Source organism: Schistocerca serialis, chromosome 5 (assembly GCF_023864345.2).
Source record: "Schistocerca serialis cubense isolate TAMUIC-IGC-003099 chromosome 5, iqSchSeri2.2, whole genome shotgun sequence".
NCBI lineage: Eukaryota > Metazoa > Arthropoda > Insecta > Orthoptera > Acrididae > Schistocerca > Schistocerca serialis.
The window spans coordinates 31,550,249-31,570,888 of record NC_064642.1 but is presented as its reverse complement, the minus strand read 5'-3'; the positions used below and the strand labels follow the sequence as shown (position 1 = coordinate 31,570,888).

General features: G+C 38.4%; 1 protein-coding gene across 1 annotated transcript in view; it reads left to right on the top strand.

Annotated features, from left to right (window-relative positions):
• LOC126482334 (autophagy-related protein 2 homolog A) overlaps window positions 1-20,640 on the top strand; it is a 485,244-nt gene that overhangs the window by 204,170 nt on the left and 260,434 nt on the right. Inside the window, exons 19-20 of the mRNA XM_050106397.1 lie at window positions 7,909-8,069; window positions 8,148-8,320. Of these exons, the coding sequence (XP_049962354.1) occupies window positions 7,909-8,069; window positions 8,148-8,320 (334 nt within the window). The remainder of the gene's footprint in view (window positions 1-7,908; window positions 8,070-8,147; window positions 8,321-20,640) is intronic.

Below are 20,640 nucleotides of genomic sequence, written 5' to 3'. Positions count from 1 at the left end.
TGCTCAACTGGTGCAGAGAGGTGGAGCAGGAGGCCATTTGGGATGGGATGCTTCTAGGAAAAAGTGAAGTGACATGGGAAATGAACAATTGAAAGTGTTAGGTTGATGTAAAGGGAACTATGGTTAATGAAGTGTTGGTTTGCTGAGTGAAAAGGGCAGAAGAAATTGTGCTAAGGTCAGTAAGTGGCACGAAGGTTTTCGCTCACATACACTAACTGATCAAAAGTATCCGGACACCCCCAAAAACATACATTTTCCATATTAGGTGCATTGTGCTGTCGCCTACTGCCAGGTGGTCCATATCAGCGACCTTGGTAGTCATTAGACATCATGAGAGAGCAGAATGGGGCACTCCACTGAACTCACAGACTTCAAATGTGGTCAGGTGATTGGGTGTCACTTGTGTCATATGTCTGTAAGCGAGATTTCCACACTCCTAAACTTCCATAGGTCCACTGTTTCTGATGTGATAGTGAAGTGGAAACATGAAGGTACATGTACAACACAAAAGCATACAGGCTGACCTTGTCTTGACTGACAGACTGCCAACAGTTGAAGAGCGTCATAATGTGTAATAGGAAGACATCGATCCAGATCATTACACGGCAATTCCAAACTGCATCAGGATCTACTGCAAGTACTATGACAGTTAGGCAGGAGGTGAGAAAACTTGGATTTCATGGTCGAGCGTCTGCTCATAAGCCACACATCACCCCAGTAAATGCCAAATGACACCTTGCTTGGTGTAAGGAGCATAAACATTGGACAATTCCACAGTGGAAAAAGATAGTGTGGAGTGGCGAATCACAGAACACAGTATGGCAATCCAATGGCAGGGTGTGGGTATGGCGAATGCCTGGTGAACATCATCTGCCAGCGTGTGTAGTGCCAACAGTAAAATTCGGAGGCGGTGGTGTTGTGGTGTGGTCATGTTTTCTCATGGAGGGGGCTTGCATCCCTTGTTGTTTTGCATGGCACTATCACAGGACAGGCCTACATTGATGTTTTAAGCACCTTCTTGCTTCCCACAGTTGAAGAGCAATTTGGGGATGGTGATTGCATCTTTTAACACTATCGAGCACCTGTTCATAATTCACTGCCTGTGGCGGAGTGGTTACCTGACAATAAAATCCCTGTAATGAACTGGCGTGCACAGAGTCCTGATCTGAATCCTATAGAACACCTTTGGGATGTTTTGGAATGCTGACTTCATGCCAGGCCTCACCAGCCGACATCGGTACCTCTCCTCAGTGCAGTACTCCATGAAGAATGGGCTGCCATTCCACAAGAAACCTTCCAGCACCTGATAGAACGTATGCCTGGGAGAGTGGAAGCTGTTATCTAGGCTAAGGGTATGCCAACATCATATTGAATTCCGGCATTTCCGATGGAGGGCACCACGAACTTGTAAGTCATTTTGAGCCAGGCGTCAGGATACTTTTGGTCGCATAGTGTATAATTTATGATCACATGCAGGAAAGAAAAATGAAAGACATAAAATTCTGATGGCAGCAATCCAATAATCAAATGAAAAGGAATACCCCCCCCCCTCCCCCCTCGTTTTCTGTTGCTCGTCCAACCTGCACAACATCCTGGTTTATCCCTAAGCCGCTCCCACCAGTTGTGCTGTAATCATTGCTCAACATACTACATGGGCACGACCACCAACCAACTGTCCACCAATATGTATGGCCACTCTCAAACTATGGCCAAGAACATTGTTGATCATCCAGTGTTACAGCATGCCACTGAGTGTTACAACACACCACTGAGCACATCACGCTTGAGTTCAGTGGCTGCTGCACAATTCATACAGTCTGGATCCTTCCATCCAACACCAGCTTTTCTGAAGTGCATTGATGGGAGTTATTCTTGTAACTCATCCTTTACTCCCATAATCTTCATGGACTCAACCTCTGCTAACCGACTGCATTCTTATCTTGCACACCTGATGCCTTCCTCCGAGCTACTAGCTCCCCATCTCCAACCTACACTTCTGTCTCTCTCCATCCACTGCAGTCCTCCTGCTGAACTGCAGTACAGACTTTGTATGTTCAGCTGACACAATGTAACTGCATGTGGTGTCTGTGTGTGTGTGTGTGTGTGTGTGTGTGTGTGTGTGTGTGTGTGTGTGTGTGTGTGTTGCTTGTACTTTACCCCATCAAAAGATTTATTCTGAAAGCTAGCAGAGTTTTCATTCCCTTTTGTCTTTGCCTCTCCCGATAACTCAACACCTCTGCTATTCAATGAGTTAGTCTTCTGTACTCCTGAATATGTACTTTTTGCAGAACTTTCCTGTAGATTTATAATATTTCTTATTGGTATATTGGTAACATTTTCAGATGTGGTTATATTTTCTTATAATATCTTACATTATTCTAAATTTTTAAATTTATTATTGTTACTATCACAAATTAATTGGATGATATCTAAACAGACTCTAAATGTCTGGAAGTGCAGCACTTAAAGAAATTCCTGGCTTCTTTGTGAAAACTGCACAGCAAGAAATGTAGGTATGAGGTTTATGCAACTTATTAAGAACATGGCAATATCCAAATTATTAGAATTACAGAAATATACTTGACTCTGAGGATTGAATGACGTAAAGACGTTACGTGCTGTGGTCTGAGCCTGTAGTCGTTGCAGAATGGAATCGAAGGCAGGCTGGATATGTTCTGGAAAATCTCCATTCTGTTAATTGTAGGCGAGACAACAAAGCTGCAGCAGTAGTGGCTGGATGACTGTGGTGCACAAACTGCTGACTCATCATATCCCAGATAAGTTTGATGAATGACATTTGAGGGAAACTTTCAAGCAAGAGATAAAGTGATATCCATCATTCTTTGATGTAGGCTTATGTGTTCCTTGCATCATATAGCTGGGAATTGCCCTACCAAAACTGTATTGCCTAAAGGAGGGGCAGTTCCTTGGGCTGCAAGACATTCATGTTCTAGTTGCTGTTCGGATAATCTCCAGTACAAAGTTGTGGAGATCACATGTGGTGTCTAATGGAATGAAAACCGTGCCTTTTCTGTTTGTTCTCTCTTCCACTCAACAGTGCTTGATCATGGTCACTATTTATTTGTTCTTGAACCAATAACATACAAATACACAAGTGACATTCAAACCAATGAACAAAATAATTGTTGTTGTTGTTGTTGTTGTTGTTGTTGTGGTCCTCAGTCCTGAGACTGGTTTGATGCAGTTCTCCATGCTACTCTACCCTGTGCAAGCTTCTTCATCTCCCAGTACCTACTGCAACCTACATCCTTCTGAATCTGCTTAGTGTATTCATCTCTTGGTCTCCCTCTACGATTTTTACCCTCCACGCTGCCCTCCAATGCTAAATTTGCGATCCCTTGATGCCTCAGGACATGTCCTACCAACCGATCCCTTCTTCTAGTCAAGTTGTGCCACAAACTTCTCTTCTCCCCAATCCTATTCAATACCTCCTCATTAGTTACGTGATCTACCCACCTAATCTTCAACATTCTTCTGTAGCACCACATTTCGAAAGCTTCTATTCTCTTCTTGTCCAAACTATTTATTGGCCATGTTTCACTTCCATACATGGCTACACTCCATACAAATACTTTCCAAAAATGACTTCGTGACACTTAAATCTATACTCGATGTTGACAAATTTCTCTTCTTCAGAAACGCTTTCCTTGCCATTTCCAGTCTACATTTTATATTCTCTCTACTTCGACCATCATCAGTTATTTTGCTCCCCAAATAGCAAAACTCCTGTACTACTTTAAGTGTCTCATTTCCTAATCTAATTCCCTCAGCATCACCCAACTTAATTTGACTACATTCCATTATCCTCGTTTTGCTTTTGTTGATGTTCATCTTATATCCTCCTTTCAAGACACTGTCCATTCCATTCAACTGCTCTTCCAAGTCCTTTGCTGTCTCTGACAGAATTACAATGTCATAGGCGAACCTCAAAGTTTTTATTTTTCTCCATGGATTTTAATTCCTACTCCGAATGTTTCTTTTGTTTCCTTTACTGCTTGCTCAATATACAAATTGAATAACATCGGGGATAGGCTACAACCTTGTCTCACTCCCTTCCCAATCACTGCTTCCCTTTCATGCCCCTCGACTCTTATAACCGCCATCTGGTTTCTGTACAAATTGTAAATAGCCTTTCGCTCCCTGTATTTTACCCCTGCCACCTTCAGAATTTGAAAGAGAGTATTCCAGTCAACATTGTCAAAAGCTTTCTCTAAGTGTACAAATGCTAGAAACGAAGGTTTGCCTTTCCTTAATCTTTCTTCTAAGATAAGTCGTAAGGTCAGTATTGCCTCACGTGTTCCAACATTTCTACGGAATCCAAACTGATCTTCCCCGAGGTCGGCTTCTACCAGTTTTTCCATTCGCCTCTAAATAATTCATGTTAATATTTTGCATCTGTGACTTATTAAACTGATAGTTCGGTAACTTTCACATCTGTCAATACTTGCTTTCTTTGGGATTGGAATTATTATATTCTTCTTGAAGTCTGAGGGTATTTCGCCTGTCTCGTACAAAATAATTAGACTGGGAAAATACATCATCTTCATATTACGTAAGTCCAGAACTTCGCAACCTCCAAGGAGCTCATTGTGGCATGCATTATATCATCCCATTTGTAGGATTTTGGGAACAGAAGGTATTGAAACATATAGCTTGTGATTTTCTCTTTCTTAATTCACAATATGTATCATAATCATTGAGGCTTCATTTATTCATGATGTCTTTGGATCTTCCCATTTTGGACCATAAACTGTTTAGTGGCCTCCATACCGACCAACTTTCACTGTGTTCTGTGGTTATTCACTCAACTCTCATCCATCTGTGGAGATGAGATGTTCTCACATTACACATTTCCAGTCTTACTTTCTCAGTGGCACAGTGGTAAGCTTCTGAGATGATAGTAAACAAGTTCCTCGTGGACGTCAGCCTTTGAAGAGAGGCCTATGCCTGTGAAATGGGTGGGCACCACTCTATTCCACTGTAAGTGCCTCCTGATCAATAAACTCCTCTCTGCCTATAGAAGGTGGTACTGCTCAAACTAGGTAATTTGAGGTGACCTGTAATCAGGCTACTTATTTCACTATCAGTGGTCTGTATCAGACCAGAAAGGCATATTCTAAAGTTGAAAAATTCAGTGCTATTGCAGATGCATGGATTATTTGAGGGTGTGAGCCCCATTTTGATCCTGCCAGTTTATGAATCAGATTGTTTCGTGTAAAGATTTTCATTCTGTTGTTCTTACAGTGATTTTTGAAGTTAAAGAGTTTTGTCAAGCATTGTTGTTGTTGTTGTTGTTGTTGTGGTCTTCAGTCCTGAGACTGGTTTGATGCAGCTCTCCATGCTACTCTATTGTCAAGCATTACTCTCAGATATTTGGAGTGTGACAGTGTTGTAATCAGGTTCCTGACAATACTATATGTAGTTCATGATGATCTTCTCTGTTCTATAGATGGAATTCACAGACTTGTGTTGTAGAAGGATGTGATTGTAGCTGATTCTTATTGTAGTACCCTGGTAGATTTCTGAGGGCAGCTGTCAGATTTCTCTCCACAATGTCAAACTCTTGCTCTATGTAGCCAAAGCTAGATCATCTGCATACAGTAAGTTTTTGTAATTAGAGTCAGCAGTCAGTTTTTAATGTAGATGTCAAAGTGAAGTGGAGCTATAGCATTTTTCTGAGGTAGTTAATTTTTTCTGTGCTCTCCAGCAACTATAATGTGCTTGGAAGTTGACAAAAAAATGTATGATTTGCAGAAGAGTGTTAATAAACGAATTATGATAGAGGTCCTTGAGAATGTTGTTCAGTTTGACAAGTAGTAATTGGTGATTGACGGTGTCATATGCTGGCATCAGATCCACCAAAACCACACTATAACATGATCAGTTTTAAACCCATCCTCTGTTAAAGTAAGTTTCAAGAGCCCCTCTCTACAGCTGTTCATGGTGCAAAACCCTGCTTATTCAGTTATAAGTAGATAGTCTGGTATAAATAGAATTTTATCCAGAATCATTTTCTCCAACAGTTTGTAGATGTGGGCAGCTCCTTGTACAGTTGTTGAAGAGCTGTGGGATCCATTCACTTGCTGAATGCCGACAGTTCTTTATCTGTTTTTTTCAGATGTCATTTAACCCAACCAATTTACCTGGTTCACTCTCCTTGAGAACCTTTTAGAGTTCTAACATCTCAAATGGGCTAGTAAGACCATCAGAAACCTTCTGAACCTCATGGGTATTTCAAGAACTTTGACTTTGTATCTGACTTTCCCATTTGTGAGTACGTAGTGAACTATCTGGACAGTGATATTGTAATGTGTAGTAGACCTGGTTGGATCACTATAGAGGATGCCTCTAGTTAAATACTCATTCTTCTATCCAAATGTCAGTTTTTGATGAATTGATTCTCAGCTTCCTTTGTCAGTTGACCACATGACCTTTTTTTAATTTTATTTTAAGGAGTCTTGTGCTCTGTTACTTGAAGGGCAAGCTGAGAAGTGAAGTCAGTGATATATAAGGTCTAACAGCCACAAGGCATCGACAATTTAGAGTCCCTCTTTACAGCTTCAATGAATGCGTGAAATGACTTGGGTGTTGCTTGAGGCTGGAAACTGCAGCATGTGGCAGCTATCTAAATTTACTGCCAGTCAGCTTTCTTGAAGCTGAACCTCCTTCATAATGAGATCCTCTGTAGTCTTACTCCTGCATGTATTGAACACATGATTTGTGTATGCTGTGTGTCTGGAATAACATTGCAGACTGTTTTGATGCGCTGCTGGGTTATATTATCACTGCTGCATATCAGATCTGTGTATAACCGTGTTTCTGTCTACAATAGACAAACGATGGGAGTTGGTTCAAATCATGTTTAATTAAGGCTAGGATGGTTAGTTTCAGCCCATTCTTGCAGTGCTGTGCCATTCTCGCCATCATATACACATATGCCCGTGCTGTGCTAGGACAGTTAGCCACCAATCACTATTTGGTTATGTTGGCCTAGAAAGATAATAGGAACTTTGACAATGGAATTGGCACATGTGTAGTGAAAAAATTTGTCTTTACTGTAACTAGAGTATTTGGTTTTCCTAACTGTAGCTGTTTGATTTCATTCAGAGTGCAGCAAGATGAGGTGAAAATATGGTCCAACATTCTTAGTGTAGTGTCAGTCTATGGAATTCTAATAGCTTTGCTAAGCTGGTACACTTAAGAGAATTTTCCAATGGCCATAACAAGATAAAGATATTACAGTTTTTAATGTAGGACACAGTTGTTGAAAATTTTGCTTATATTTCAGCTGTTTATGTCTAAGAGATACCATACTAAAATTAAACAGACGTATACAGTTGCCATGTGAAGCAGAGTGAGACAGAATGCCATACTGTACACATACATACCAGTAAACCTCACAGTTACTATCACTTCAAATCACTCATATTTTTCATAAATAAGATTTGCTTGCTGGATCACACTGTACAGCATTAATCTCATTATAACACAAATTGAGTGTTGTGATACTTAGTTTCAATGGACAATTTTATTCATTTAAATGTTGAGAATCATGTATTTTCATTGTCCATTACTGTACTACTTTTTATATAGTGTGTCAGTTCCTTGCCAGAATGAAAATAAAATAAAATAAAATAAAATGCATTTATCCATTCTTACAGTTTTTCCTACTTCCTTCTTTTGCTCCTTGCAGTCATTCATCTCATCTCTTATTTATTATCTTTCTTAAATACTTAATTAGTTCTCAAAATAAGAATTTTAAGAAATTTAGAATTTCTTCCAGAATAGTTTCTAACACTATCATCCATTTCCCCAGCATTTTAAGTTTAAATAATAATTCTTTTGCAATGAATCTACTGAAAAATATACGACGTATTGTTTTTCCAGGATTAACACAGATATGTTTCTGTGGGAGCCATCTGCACCGAAACCTTCACATACAGACTTGTATTCTGGGAAAGGATCAGGAGGTGCTGACTTGTCTTCAGCTTTGTTGCAAGATCAGACTTATCCTACTTTCAGTTTATGCAAGTCTGGAATTCAATATGGTGAGCTACATGCAAACTGAAATTAGGTACATTATTATGCATTCTTGATAGTATTTAATTTGTTCTATTTGCTTGCAGATTCTGATACCGATTCAGAAGAAACTGAGGGAATATATTATTCAGTATACGAACATCGCCAGAGACAGAAACGGCGTCAACAGACTGAGGGTGCAAGTCTTTCTGGACAGTCTCTTGTTGCTGTCACTCTGTCTGTTAGTCAGGGTATACTGAATGTCTTTGCACCTGTCAGGGTAATTATATCTCTGTTCGCAATTGCTTGGATAAATGTTTGTACAGTTTGATAATCTACAGACACACCCATACTCTGCAATCCACTCTGAAGTGTATGGCAGAGAGTATGTTGGAGGGTTCCTAACATTGTATCATACAGTAGGGTTTTTTCGTGTTCCAATCGCATGTGGAGCGAGGGAAGATTGACTGCGTAAAAACCGTTGTGTGCACTATAATTAGTCTAATTTTGTTTTTGCGGCCCCCACATTTTGGCACTTTCACTGAAAGAACAAACAACAGTTATTTGTTTACACAGATGGTTGTTGTGAGCATCATGTAGTAATCAGACGTGGAAAGTAGATGAGTGGGCAGTACTGAATGTCAGATACAAATCTATACTACTAAATGTCAGGTACAAATCTATACTACTAACTAATAATTTTGTAAAATCCTGGTTGGTTATGCCTGCAGCTTCAAAATTCCTTTTGTGAAGGACAGTTACACACATATTGATTTGGGTTATTAATTGTTGAACATTTGAAGAAGTGATAACATGAGTTTTCAAGAACTGGATCACGCAGTAGTATGTGCATATACAACTGGTGGTGTTTCAGCCCTGTGTTAATATCAAACAGTACCTGAACAGAATAGAACAGAGTAGAATCTTTATTGTCACATGACATTCTAACGGTTTGGTGACAAGAGACGTGGTGCAAAACTGGACTGCACACTTTCCTTTTCTCTTATTACAATTCACTGGATATGTGGCTGCGTCGATCTCCGCAACTCCTTCTCCAAAGAAATAATGCTGGTTAGAGGGATTAAAAAAAAAACCTCTCTCTCTGCTCTTGAAATAACTAGGTACTCTCATAATAACAAGTCTTGCATAAGTATACAAATTCTTGCAAATCAATTGTGTCTTTAACCGTCAGATACAATCAAGTATATTTACAATGTGATGAGTTTAATAACCACCAGAAATTCAAAGACAGTTCTTGTTTCTAGCAAGTCTAACACCCGAATTAAAAGTCTCTAGTGAAAACATATTTTATTTGTTCATAACAATTACAACCATTACACCGCCAAGTAATAACGTGTGCTTGCTCCTTGTACGTCACATACAGCTTCTATGGCGCGAGCAGCAAACACTTGTCTGCGCCGATTGACAGCCACGATTGCAGTATTCTCCCAATACACGTCCATCCTACACACACAAAAACTGGTGGTGCGGTAGACACATCTCCACTCTACCACACTCGTGCTTAAAATATCGAGAGTTCGAGATGGTGGTAGATCGATTGTCTCTAGAATTTACCCCGAAATTCTCGAGGCACTACATATCCCTCCCCTTTGCTCGAACATGCGATATTTTATATATATTCATGTACATTTTATATATATTCATGTACATTAATATCTCCCATAATTCTAATTCACACTTTAATCAATATACATTATATTTCTTCTAGTAATCGTGTACTTAATATCTAGCTCTTCTTTCTTCATTTTGATAATAACTATCTGAGCATTTCACCTACTACTGGAGTTAGTACTTTTATATCTAGGAATCATGCAGGCAAAATTTTTTATTTCCAATCACAAACTCCAGGTGTCGTAGACACTTAATTATGTCATTCTGTACTCTACTTCTCTGTACTGTTTTTTTCTTTAGTATGTATTAGTTTCATTATCTACCGTAGCTTGTAGTCTGGGAGAACTCTGGGAAAATGAAAGTGTTCTTTCCGACACTCATAAACATAAACCATAACAATGCTAGTGGAATAGAGAATCCAAACTTACCAGAATAATCTCTACAAAATTTTGTGATTTTTGTCACGATACTGTCCTTTCCCGTCTAGAAACAGTACCTATAACTCATATACTGGTTGATCCTATGAGTACCCTTTCCCTTCTGTTTTGGCAGGTACGCCCCGTTTTAATTCCTATTTTCCTATGGTACAGGTCAATCCCCTTCTTGGTGCCCCTGTCCTCTCAGTATAAGTCAGCCTTTCTTAGGTCTGCCTATCTGCCCTTTTATATCCAATACATGCTGGGTGCACCCTCCTTATCCTTCATGAGTAAGCCTCATGGTTCATTACCCTAGTATACATCTTTATGTACACTATAATTAAATATTGTCTGGAAACTACATCTGTTTCACACTTAACACTCGCTTCTTAATACTCCATTTAATCCCCTAGAGTCCTCCAGTATGGTTCCACTCCTATGCTTCCAATATACACCACATATGTATTATTCAATATATCATACATTTACTTATGCTTTACTTGTCCCACTATCCTACAAATCATCAGAACAAATTTTCGACTGACATTCCTGAATAATTATCACAATTTGTTCCTCCTTGGCTTATGCTTATTAGTCCCTCCTTGGCTTAAGCTCTCCTTAACCACTCACACTTCCTTCTTATGTATTTACTCACACTTCATTCTTACGTATCCCTGATGTGGAATTATCATAGTTTTTATATCCTTATGGTTATAATAGAGGGAAACATTCCACGTAGGAAATATATATCTAAAAACAAAGATGATGTGACTTACCAAATGAAAGTGCTGGCAGGTCGACAGACACACAAACAAACACAAACATACACACAAAATTCAAGCTTTCGCAACAAACTGTTGCCTCATCAGGAAAGAGGGAAGGAGAGGGGAAGACGAAAGGAAGTGGGTTTTAAAGGAGAGGGTAAGGAGTCATTCCAATCCCGGGAGTGGAAGACCAAATATGTCTGCTTGTGTCTGTATGTGTGGATGGATATGTGCGTGTGTGCGAGTGTATACCTGTCCTTTTTTCCCCCTAAGGTAAGTCTTTCCGCTCCCGGGATTGGAATGACTCCTTACCCTCTCCTTTAAAACCCACTTCCTTTCGTCTTCCCCTCTCCTTCCCTCTTTCCTGATGAGGCAACAGTTTGTTGCGAAAGCTTGAATTTTGTGTGTATGTTTGTGTTTGTTTGTGTGTCTGTCGACCTGCCAGCACTTTCATTTGGTAAGTCACATCATCTTTGTTTTTAGATATATTTTTATATCCTTATGTACATATGCGATATAGAATCATTATTGTTCTTATACATATATTTCCTATATATACATATTAATAAACATCTACATGATAGTTTTCTCAAGTAACTAGGTGATGTAGAACCGTCTCAATAAACAGCCATGTGTGCATATCTCTCTATGTGCACATTCTTTCCCCCTACAACACTTGTCAGTTCTTACATCATTTTTATCTGTACTTTCATTGTTTGCATCTTCGTGTTTTGTGTATATGCGTAAGTGTGTCTGTGTGTCCTGATTCTTCAGCCTACCTGCATGAAATAAGTTGAAGGTTATTGGAAGCCACGGAAAATAAGGAGGACTTGAGCGATAGAAGTATATGAATATGTAAAGAGGGAAAGATAGTCTGGTACTCAGATGAGAAGTAAGAAAGGAAAAAGTAGAAATGGTTGCTAAGATCGGCGAAGAGAAAGAAGATAGCCCCAAAGACAGGAAACTCTTCCCACCCCCCTTCCCCAGGATCTCTCCTTTGCCGGTACTTTAGTGAGAAGCCAGAGGAGGTATGGTTTTAAACGTCTTCTACAGACCGGACAGTCTCACCTTCACCTTTGCAGTCCTCCCAAGAAAAATCTTAGCAACCCCTGTGGAATGGAAAATGCAGAAGAATCAGTCACACTTGTCTGCGAGGATTGTGTGAAAGGTGTGCTGTGTGTTTGGTGTTAGTCATGCTACTAATACAAACTAATACAAACCCTCCCTTTACATCACATCTCATAAAAGGCATAAAATGTTCTACAAAAATAGAAAATTATACACTAAAATAAAATAGTTGTTTAGTTAATCACTTAACACTATATTTTATACACACATAAAATACACTGTTCAGTTTCTGTCATGTAGACATCACTCGGTTTAAATAGTGTCATCATATTATACCTTCCACTCAAATAATATTTTATTCGTTTCATTTCATGTCTAGAGATCACTGTTCATCTGTGATTCTCTTAAGTTTTCTACTTTACCATTATATTCAGTTTTGTATGCATTAAAATTATAGGATAGTTTAAGAATTCAAGAATAGATTACATAATAGTTTAAGATTTGAAGGGAATTTGGTGCAGGAAAAAATAGCACAGAAGAAACACTGAAAACAAGTAGGTATCCAACACTCGTCACTCCGCCTGTTAACACAGAATGTTAATGTGCAGCGGAGATATATAACTTTATGTCTTTAACATTGTATTTTCCTTTTTCTGATCCCGTTATAGGATCGACCAAAGCTAAGGCTTGGTAAGGTCCTTCATACTTTTGGAAAAATTTATGCATCTCGTTCTTCAGGTCAGAACTATGAAGATGCTGTTTTACTAGAACCAGGTCATCGACCTTGTATTGAGGTTCGATAGCTTTCTCATTATGTCTGCTTACTCGTTGTTGTGCCCTTTCAACCAAGTTCTTAAGTTTGATTAAGTTTGTCATCAACAATAGGTTCTTGCAGCCAAGTAAAACATTTAATAAGATGTTCTCCCACAAAGATTTTGCCTATTACTTCCAAAGGTGTTAATCCAGTTAATAACAGCAATAATTCATTTAAGATAAGCTCAAAGTCTTTAACTTTCGATGCCGTGACGTATGTTTTTCATGGCAATAGGTGCGGCATAATTTTCCAATTTCCTTCATAATCCTTTTACACGAATTGGAAGACGGATTATGGTTGGATATTAGTACTTGACAATGGTCCTCCCATGCTAAAAATTCTTTAAATTCCTTACTGACAAATTGTGGCCCATAGTCTGTAAGAAATCGTTTTGGTTCGCCTACCTCGAGAAAGTATTGTTGCAGACAGTGAATCACGGTTGGTGTATTCGCTTTCTTAATAGGATATAATTTAACATACTTCGAGCAACACACTATGAGGACAAAAATGTACGATACTCCTCCTTGCCCTTTTGGAATTTGTCCGAAGAAATCCGCTGCTGTAAGATCGTGTAATGCCTTAGGAATGATTAGATACATTTTGTATGTAACATGAGTGTTATTCTCTTTTACTTTCTGACAGGTTTCACAAGTTCTAATTAAAGATGCTACCTTATGTCCTAATTTCTTAAAATAATAGGACTTGTTCATGTGAGCTATACACTTTTTTATTCCAAAATGTCCATATCCCATATGGACATACCACACAATTTCGTCCTCCATCAACTTCAGGATGCATAAACGCCACCATCAAGATGTTATACTGTCTCTCCAAAATAAATTATGCCCTATAATTTTCCACTTCCCTACCAGATTAAGAGGTGAGGAATTCTTGTCACACATAGCTTATATTTCTGTAAAGTACGGATCATGATGGATGTTGTTGGTTATTCTTTGAGCCATTTCTTGTACCCTGTTGTGCGGATATTCTACTGTCATAAAATTAATCGCAAAAATTACACCGGGTCCTTCCCTATGTTTTAGCACTTTCATGTATACAGGTAGTCTAGACAAAGTGTCAGGTACAATATTTTCAGAACCTTTTACATACTGTATTTTAATGTCATATTCCTGTAGGAACAACATCCACCGCATTAATCTACTGTGTAATAACCGACTACTCATTAAAAAAGATAGAGTTTGATGATCCATATATACATGGGACTCTGACCCCCATACTAGTGTTTGGAATTGTTGGATACTCCATACTACTGCTAATAGTTCTTTTTCTGTGGCTGTGTAGTTTAATTTATGTTTGTTAAGACTCTGGCTAGCAAAAGCTATAGATCTGTGATGTGCACTTTCCAGACCTCACTCTCTTTGGAAAAGTTCTGCTGCTATACCATTGTCAGACGCATCTCTTGATATTTTAAATGGCTCACCTATAACCGGATGGTGTAATATAGGTGATTCTACCAGTGCTCTTTATACATTTTCAAGTGCATCATTGACCTCTTGGTCTCAAACCCACAGTATTCCCTTCCATAATAAATGTAAAAGTCTTATGTCGTTCAACTCTCGATTTCGTATATATCGTATATAGTATCCGGCCATCCTATGGAATCCCTTCGATTGTCTTATGTTTTTAGGTGGTGAACACTCCTTAATAGCTTTTATGTGTTCTGCATTGGGTTTAATTCCCTGCACTTCTACAATATGCCCCAAAAACTTAAGCTCTTGCCTCGCAAAGTGCGATTTGGACAATTTTACCGTAATACTTTTTTGTTTAAATCTTTCCAGGGTTCTACTCAAGGTCAGGCAGTGCTCTGCCTAGGTAGATGAGATTACGAGTATATCATGTACATATATTATCAAATACTTTAACAATTCCCTTCATAACACCTCATCCAGCGCACATATGAACACAGATACCGAGATATTTGGCCTGAATGGTAACACATTAAAATGATATGATTTCCCATCAAATAGAAACACTGTATATATCTTTGATTCAAGATGTAACCTAATTTGCCAATATCCAGCAGTCAGGTCCATTGGCTAAAATACTTTGCTTTCTCAAATTTGGACAATAATTCATCGATGTTAATTGGTCTGTGTCATTCCGTCTCTATATGCTTATTCAAAGTACGTGCATCTAGCACTAATCGCACACCCCCTGTAGCCTTTTCTTACTGCTACCAAGGGATTATTCATGATGCTAGAGCTACATTCTATTACGTTATTGTCAATCATCTTGTCAATTTCTTCCTTAACTGCTTCTTTTAGACTTATTGATATTGGATATGGCTTACAGAAAAATGGAGTACTATCTTTGATTTTAAATTTACATGTATAATCACTAATACTATCAGGATGATTGGAAAATATTTCTTCATATTCCATTAGAATTTTATATAAGCCTAGTTTTTGTTCACTGGTTAATATTGGTGAATCATTTACTTTGCCGTGTGTGTCAACTTGATGTGACACGTGACTTATCTTTTCTATCTCTGGTGACAATTGTGCTGTCACTGTTAATCATAAACATTGACTCTCAGTTGTTTGTTTACCAATATAGCTGTCTGTTGCAAATGGTGCACAATATTTGTAGCCATCTTTATCAAAATGCAGAAGATTCTCCTCAAAATTCATTATGACGTTAAATTTTGACAGCCAATCTAGGCCAAACAACACATCCCTATTGATATTTTCTACTACTAACAGTGTCTGACGAAATGGGATATTCCCAATGTTGCAGTTCACCTGGGTCTCATGTTTTAAGACTTTGCTCTTCGTTCCAGTAATACAGACTATGTACACCCCCATTACTGGTAGTAGCTGTAAGTGATGTGTAGTTCATAATCTGCTAAAGAAAGTGCTAGAAATAAATGACACTTCACTCCCGGTATCTATAAATATGTTAACTTCAAAATCCTCTACTTTTCCTATTATTATTGGTTGTGGCTTAATGGTGGTTAAGTTCGGTTCTTCCAGCAACAACCATTCTGTGGTTGGTATTTTATGTGTGAAATTAACATACTTATTATGGACTAGACCTCCTAATGTATTTCTACGACCTGGGTCCCTGCCCTGGATCAAGATTGCACTATGTTTTTCTCATTATTGGTAATCAATGGTTGGTTACCAAATTACGGTATTACGTTACCACTTTGTACTTTATTACTGCTTGGTACAAATTCTTGCAATGCCATTGGGCTTATATTCAAAGTTGGATGCTTCTTTTGGTAATTTCTGTTACCTTTATTCTGGTTACACTGGTGTACTCTAGCTAAGTTGGTCTTGTGTCTCTTAAAATTACTATTACTATTATTACTACCTCTTCTGTAATTCTGATTTTTGCTCTGATGTACTTTTTCGTCGCGGTCTTTGTTTAAGGTATCAAGTGCATCTACAAAAGACAACAGTTCTTCTATGGTTTTCCACCCACTACAGAGTATATCTTTTACAGCATACATGGGTAAACGTCTTATTAGAATTCGAACTAACCCTTCTTCCTCCACGGGTTTATCTAAGTACTTTGCACGTGTTAAATGCAAGTCGAAATACTGTCTCATCATACCCCACATACTGTTATAATATTTAGGTTCCCACAAATCAGATATTAATTTTTCCTGGGTACTAGCTGACCAATACTTCTCCTTAAACTTCTTCTGGAAGTCTGCCTGAGACAAAAAGTTCTTGATGTTCACCGTGCCGCACTCCGAAGCTTCTCCTAAAAGGACCCTACTGCAAATTCGATCCTTTTTAAATCTTCCCAGTTTTTCGGCAAGGCTTGGTTAAACTGTTTCAGAAAATGGGTAGGGACTACTTCCCCATGTGGCTTAAATTTGGGAAACTGTCTAGATAACCCTGAATTTGCTCCACATTATAAATCTGTCATCACTTCACTAGTTAATACAATGTTGGGAGAAGTCACTCTGTTATCTACTTTGTCCCGCATTAGTTTGAATTCCTTCCACAGTTCATCTACATCCTTCTTCATATTACTAAGTTCAGAAGATAAGATTGGAGATACATTGTCGGAGATTACTCTTGTGGCAACGTATCTGTCTATCATCTCTTCTACCTGTTCCTCCAGATTACTGATATTTATTATGTCTGAAGTGGCTAGTTTCTTCTTAAAATTTCTTTCCACATTATCAACTCACGTATTAATGCCTGCTATTTGTGACTGGACTACAGGGATTAGTTTGTCCTGCTTTTCAACACTTTCCTTTGAAGTGTGTAATCGTTGTTTTACATTACATACGCTTTGAAATGATCCTAGTTTTTCATTCATATCAGACTCTACACCATTACACTTATCTTCAATATCAAATTCTAGTTTCTTTGCCAAATCCTGAATCTGGTTACTCTGTGTCTGACTAAAGTCAGTGAATCACTTATTGACGTGACTACTTAAAGAACTAGTTAATTTACCCTTCAAATATATTTTAAAATTTTCCACCTTAGTGGTTAAAATGTCAAATTCAGTCTTCAAATTTCCCATGCCGTCACACAACTGGCTAAATTTCTTATTTTGTTCATCTACTTTTGCACTTAACAATCCCAAAGTTTTATTCTGAGTGTCCAATTTATTATTTACTTGAGTATTCACTGTGTCTATTTCTCTACTTAAAAATTAGCATTCTGTGCATCAAGCTTTTCACTTAAAGTGGCACATTGTGCTTCTAGTTTTTAACTTAAACTCGCACTCAGTTAATTACTCAAAGAAGCATTTTGAGCATTTGACTCTGTTCTCTGGTCATCTAACTTAGCTTTCAACTCATTTTTTTAAAGAAGCAATTTGAGCGTTTACAGCTGATGACTCTGCCCAACTGGGCTTTAATTAAATTCACTATTTCAGACCAGTCTGGCATTTCCCTAGGTACTTTTAATAGCTGTGGCTGGTTCTGCTAGTTGCTGTTCTTGATCCATATTCTTTCTACTTTTAGATCTAGAGATCATTTAAAAAATTCACCTCAGAGTATAATAACTATACTAACAGTCTATTATTGAACAGTGTCCTTAACTCTGCACTCAAATAATTATTGTCTTTCGCTCAACCGGCGTAGAGTCGTAGGCTGCGCCAGTGAGCAGTTGTGAAATCAGCACCAGTGAACAGCACGGGTGCCGGCAGCATCGAAGGTTAGTTTCAGCATCAGTGAACAGATTTGTAGTCAGCACCAGTGAGCAGCAGTTGATGCCGTTGGCGTCTGTTGCTGGTTACTGCTTTCATGCCCCTGCGATGTGTATGAAGGCTGCTTACTCTCCACACTGGATCCTCGGCGTCAAACAGATCTCATCGTAACTCTTCTTAGTCTAAACTGTTCAGATTTTCCTTGCTTCTTCTTTTGTCTGGTATTCATCAACTTTCACCCTTTTTGCCGTTTATGCAGAATCCAACTCTGCGAAACAATTTCCCTGTCTTGTTACTATTGGTTGCGATGGCAACTCACTATATCTTCTTATCTTGATTTTGTTTTAAGATTCCTCTTTCTTCGAGTCCTGATCATGTCGGCCACCACATTCTAATGGTTTGGCGATGAGAGAAGCAGTGCAAAACTGGATTGCACACTTTCCTTTTCTCTTACTACAATTGACTTACTTGAAACTCTCATAATACTTTCAGTTCAGTTCTGATATATTTCTGTTTCCACAAGTCTTGCATAAGTATACAAATTCTTGCAAGTCAATTGTGTCTTTAACCGTCAGATACAATCAAGTATATTTACAATGTGATGAGTTTAATAACCACCAGTAATTCAAAGACAGTTCTTGCTTCTAGCAAGTCTAACACCCGAATTAAAAGTCTCTAGCCAAAACATATTTCATTTGTTCATAACAATTACAATCATTACACTGTCAAGGAATAACGTGTCCTTGCTGCTTGTACGTCACATACAGCTTCTATGGTGCGAGCGGCAAACACTTATCTGCTCCGATCGACCACCTCAATTGCAGTATTCTCCTGATACATGTCCATCCTGCACACACCAAAACCAGTGGTGCGGTAGACACATCTCCACTCTCCCACATTCATACTTAAAATATTGAGTGTTCAAGATGGTGGAGGACTGATTGTCTCTAGAATTTACCCCAAAATTCTTGAGGCACTACAACGTGTCACATATAATCATTCGATTGAAACATTGTGTCTTGCCAATGAGTACAGTTGCATGCCTATATAGATATGAAAAGAACATATACATATGTACGGACTGCAAATTTAGCATGTATTTTTGGTGAAATTTGCCATTTTTTGCAAACAAATACATTCACGATTGTCATATTACGTGCGCAAAGACAAAGACTTAGTGCTTCGAAATCGACTGTTAAAGAAAAAGCTGAAATGTTCTTTGTTTTCTTCTTTTAACTGTGTGTAACACTAGAATGGTGTCCTACATTTTTCTTCAATGGCCTATCCAATTTTCTTTACTTTGTTCATGAAACCATATGACTTCTCCTAACTTTTTTCCTGTTAATGATGAGGAATTTGGATTTACAAAATATTTCTATTTTCTAGGACATTTCATTCAGTATACTTAGAACACTGGAAGGGGTCAGTTTGACACTGCTGTAATTTCTCTTCTGAGTATATGTAAGTAAGCCAACAATGAGGTGGCAGCAATCAGAAATCATTCACAGTTGTTGCTGCTGCTACTTAGTATGTACACATTCCAGTCTGCTGCAGTTTATCTTGTTTCAGGGCAGGTAATATTCTTTGTCCAGGAAGGACTTTTTCAACTGTCTTTGTCAGTGTGGACTTTCTGATGAAGAAATTTTACTTCCATTAGAGAATTATGATGTTGAACTGGAAGTTGTCTTCACAGATGAAGATGAAGATTTTGAACCAGAGACAAATGAAATAGAAGATGACGCTGTGAATGAGGAGGCCTTATTGGAAGTGGCTTTAGATGCTTATACACAGGGTGGTCCATCTGAAGTTTCGGATGAGATTATCTCGAAAACTATACACCGAGTAAAAATAGTGGGTAAGACAAGTTCATAAGCTCAAAGGGGGACATCAAATGATACTACATATGACCCCCAGCCCCCGCCCCCTCTCCATAAAAAAGTAATCAAGTTTTGTCTGAAACATTTTTTTAAACCATTGACAGATGGCACTGAAATCGAGAAAAATTAAAACTCCGATTTATTTAGAATGTTCCGAGAAGATGCATCAAATCAATACAAAATGTGCACCAATTCTTTTATTACGCCAAATTAAGCTATTTTTTTACAAAGTGTATCCTACCTGCCACAGTTTTTGATGGAGGGAGGCGGAATGGTATTACAATCTCATTAGGGAACTCTTCACAATTGCATTACTCACCCGACTGTGGTGCTACCGTGGACAAACTGCAAACTATGGCTCAGTATAAAGGTCAGTGAAATGCGATCAAACATCACTTCACTTTTAGATTATGTACCATAAACATCAACTAATGAAGGTAAATTATTCTTCAGCGAAACATGGCTCACTATCCTCCTACAGAGATTGTTGATATGATGTTAATTTTAGGTGAATGCCATAACAATTACGCTGCAGCTGCGCAATTGTATGCGGATCGTTTCCCAGACAGACGATATCCAAGTAAATTGCACTCAACGAACTCGAAATGGATACATGCATCATCCACCTCGTCATCGCGAATACAATGTCTTACCATTCTCACCTGTGCTCAACTGGATCCTGAAATGAGTAGTCGTGCGATTCAGAGATAAACTAGAATACCAAAATCAACTGTTTTGAGGCTTTTGAAGGCACATAAATATCATGCATATCATATCACACTGACACAGGCATTAATGCTGAAAGAATGCAAATGCATGTGCACTTCTGCCAGTGAGCCTTGGAAATAATAAGAGGTGACAATGATTTTTTTTAGATACATTTTGTTCAC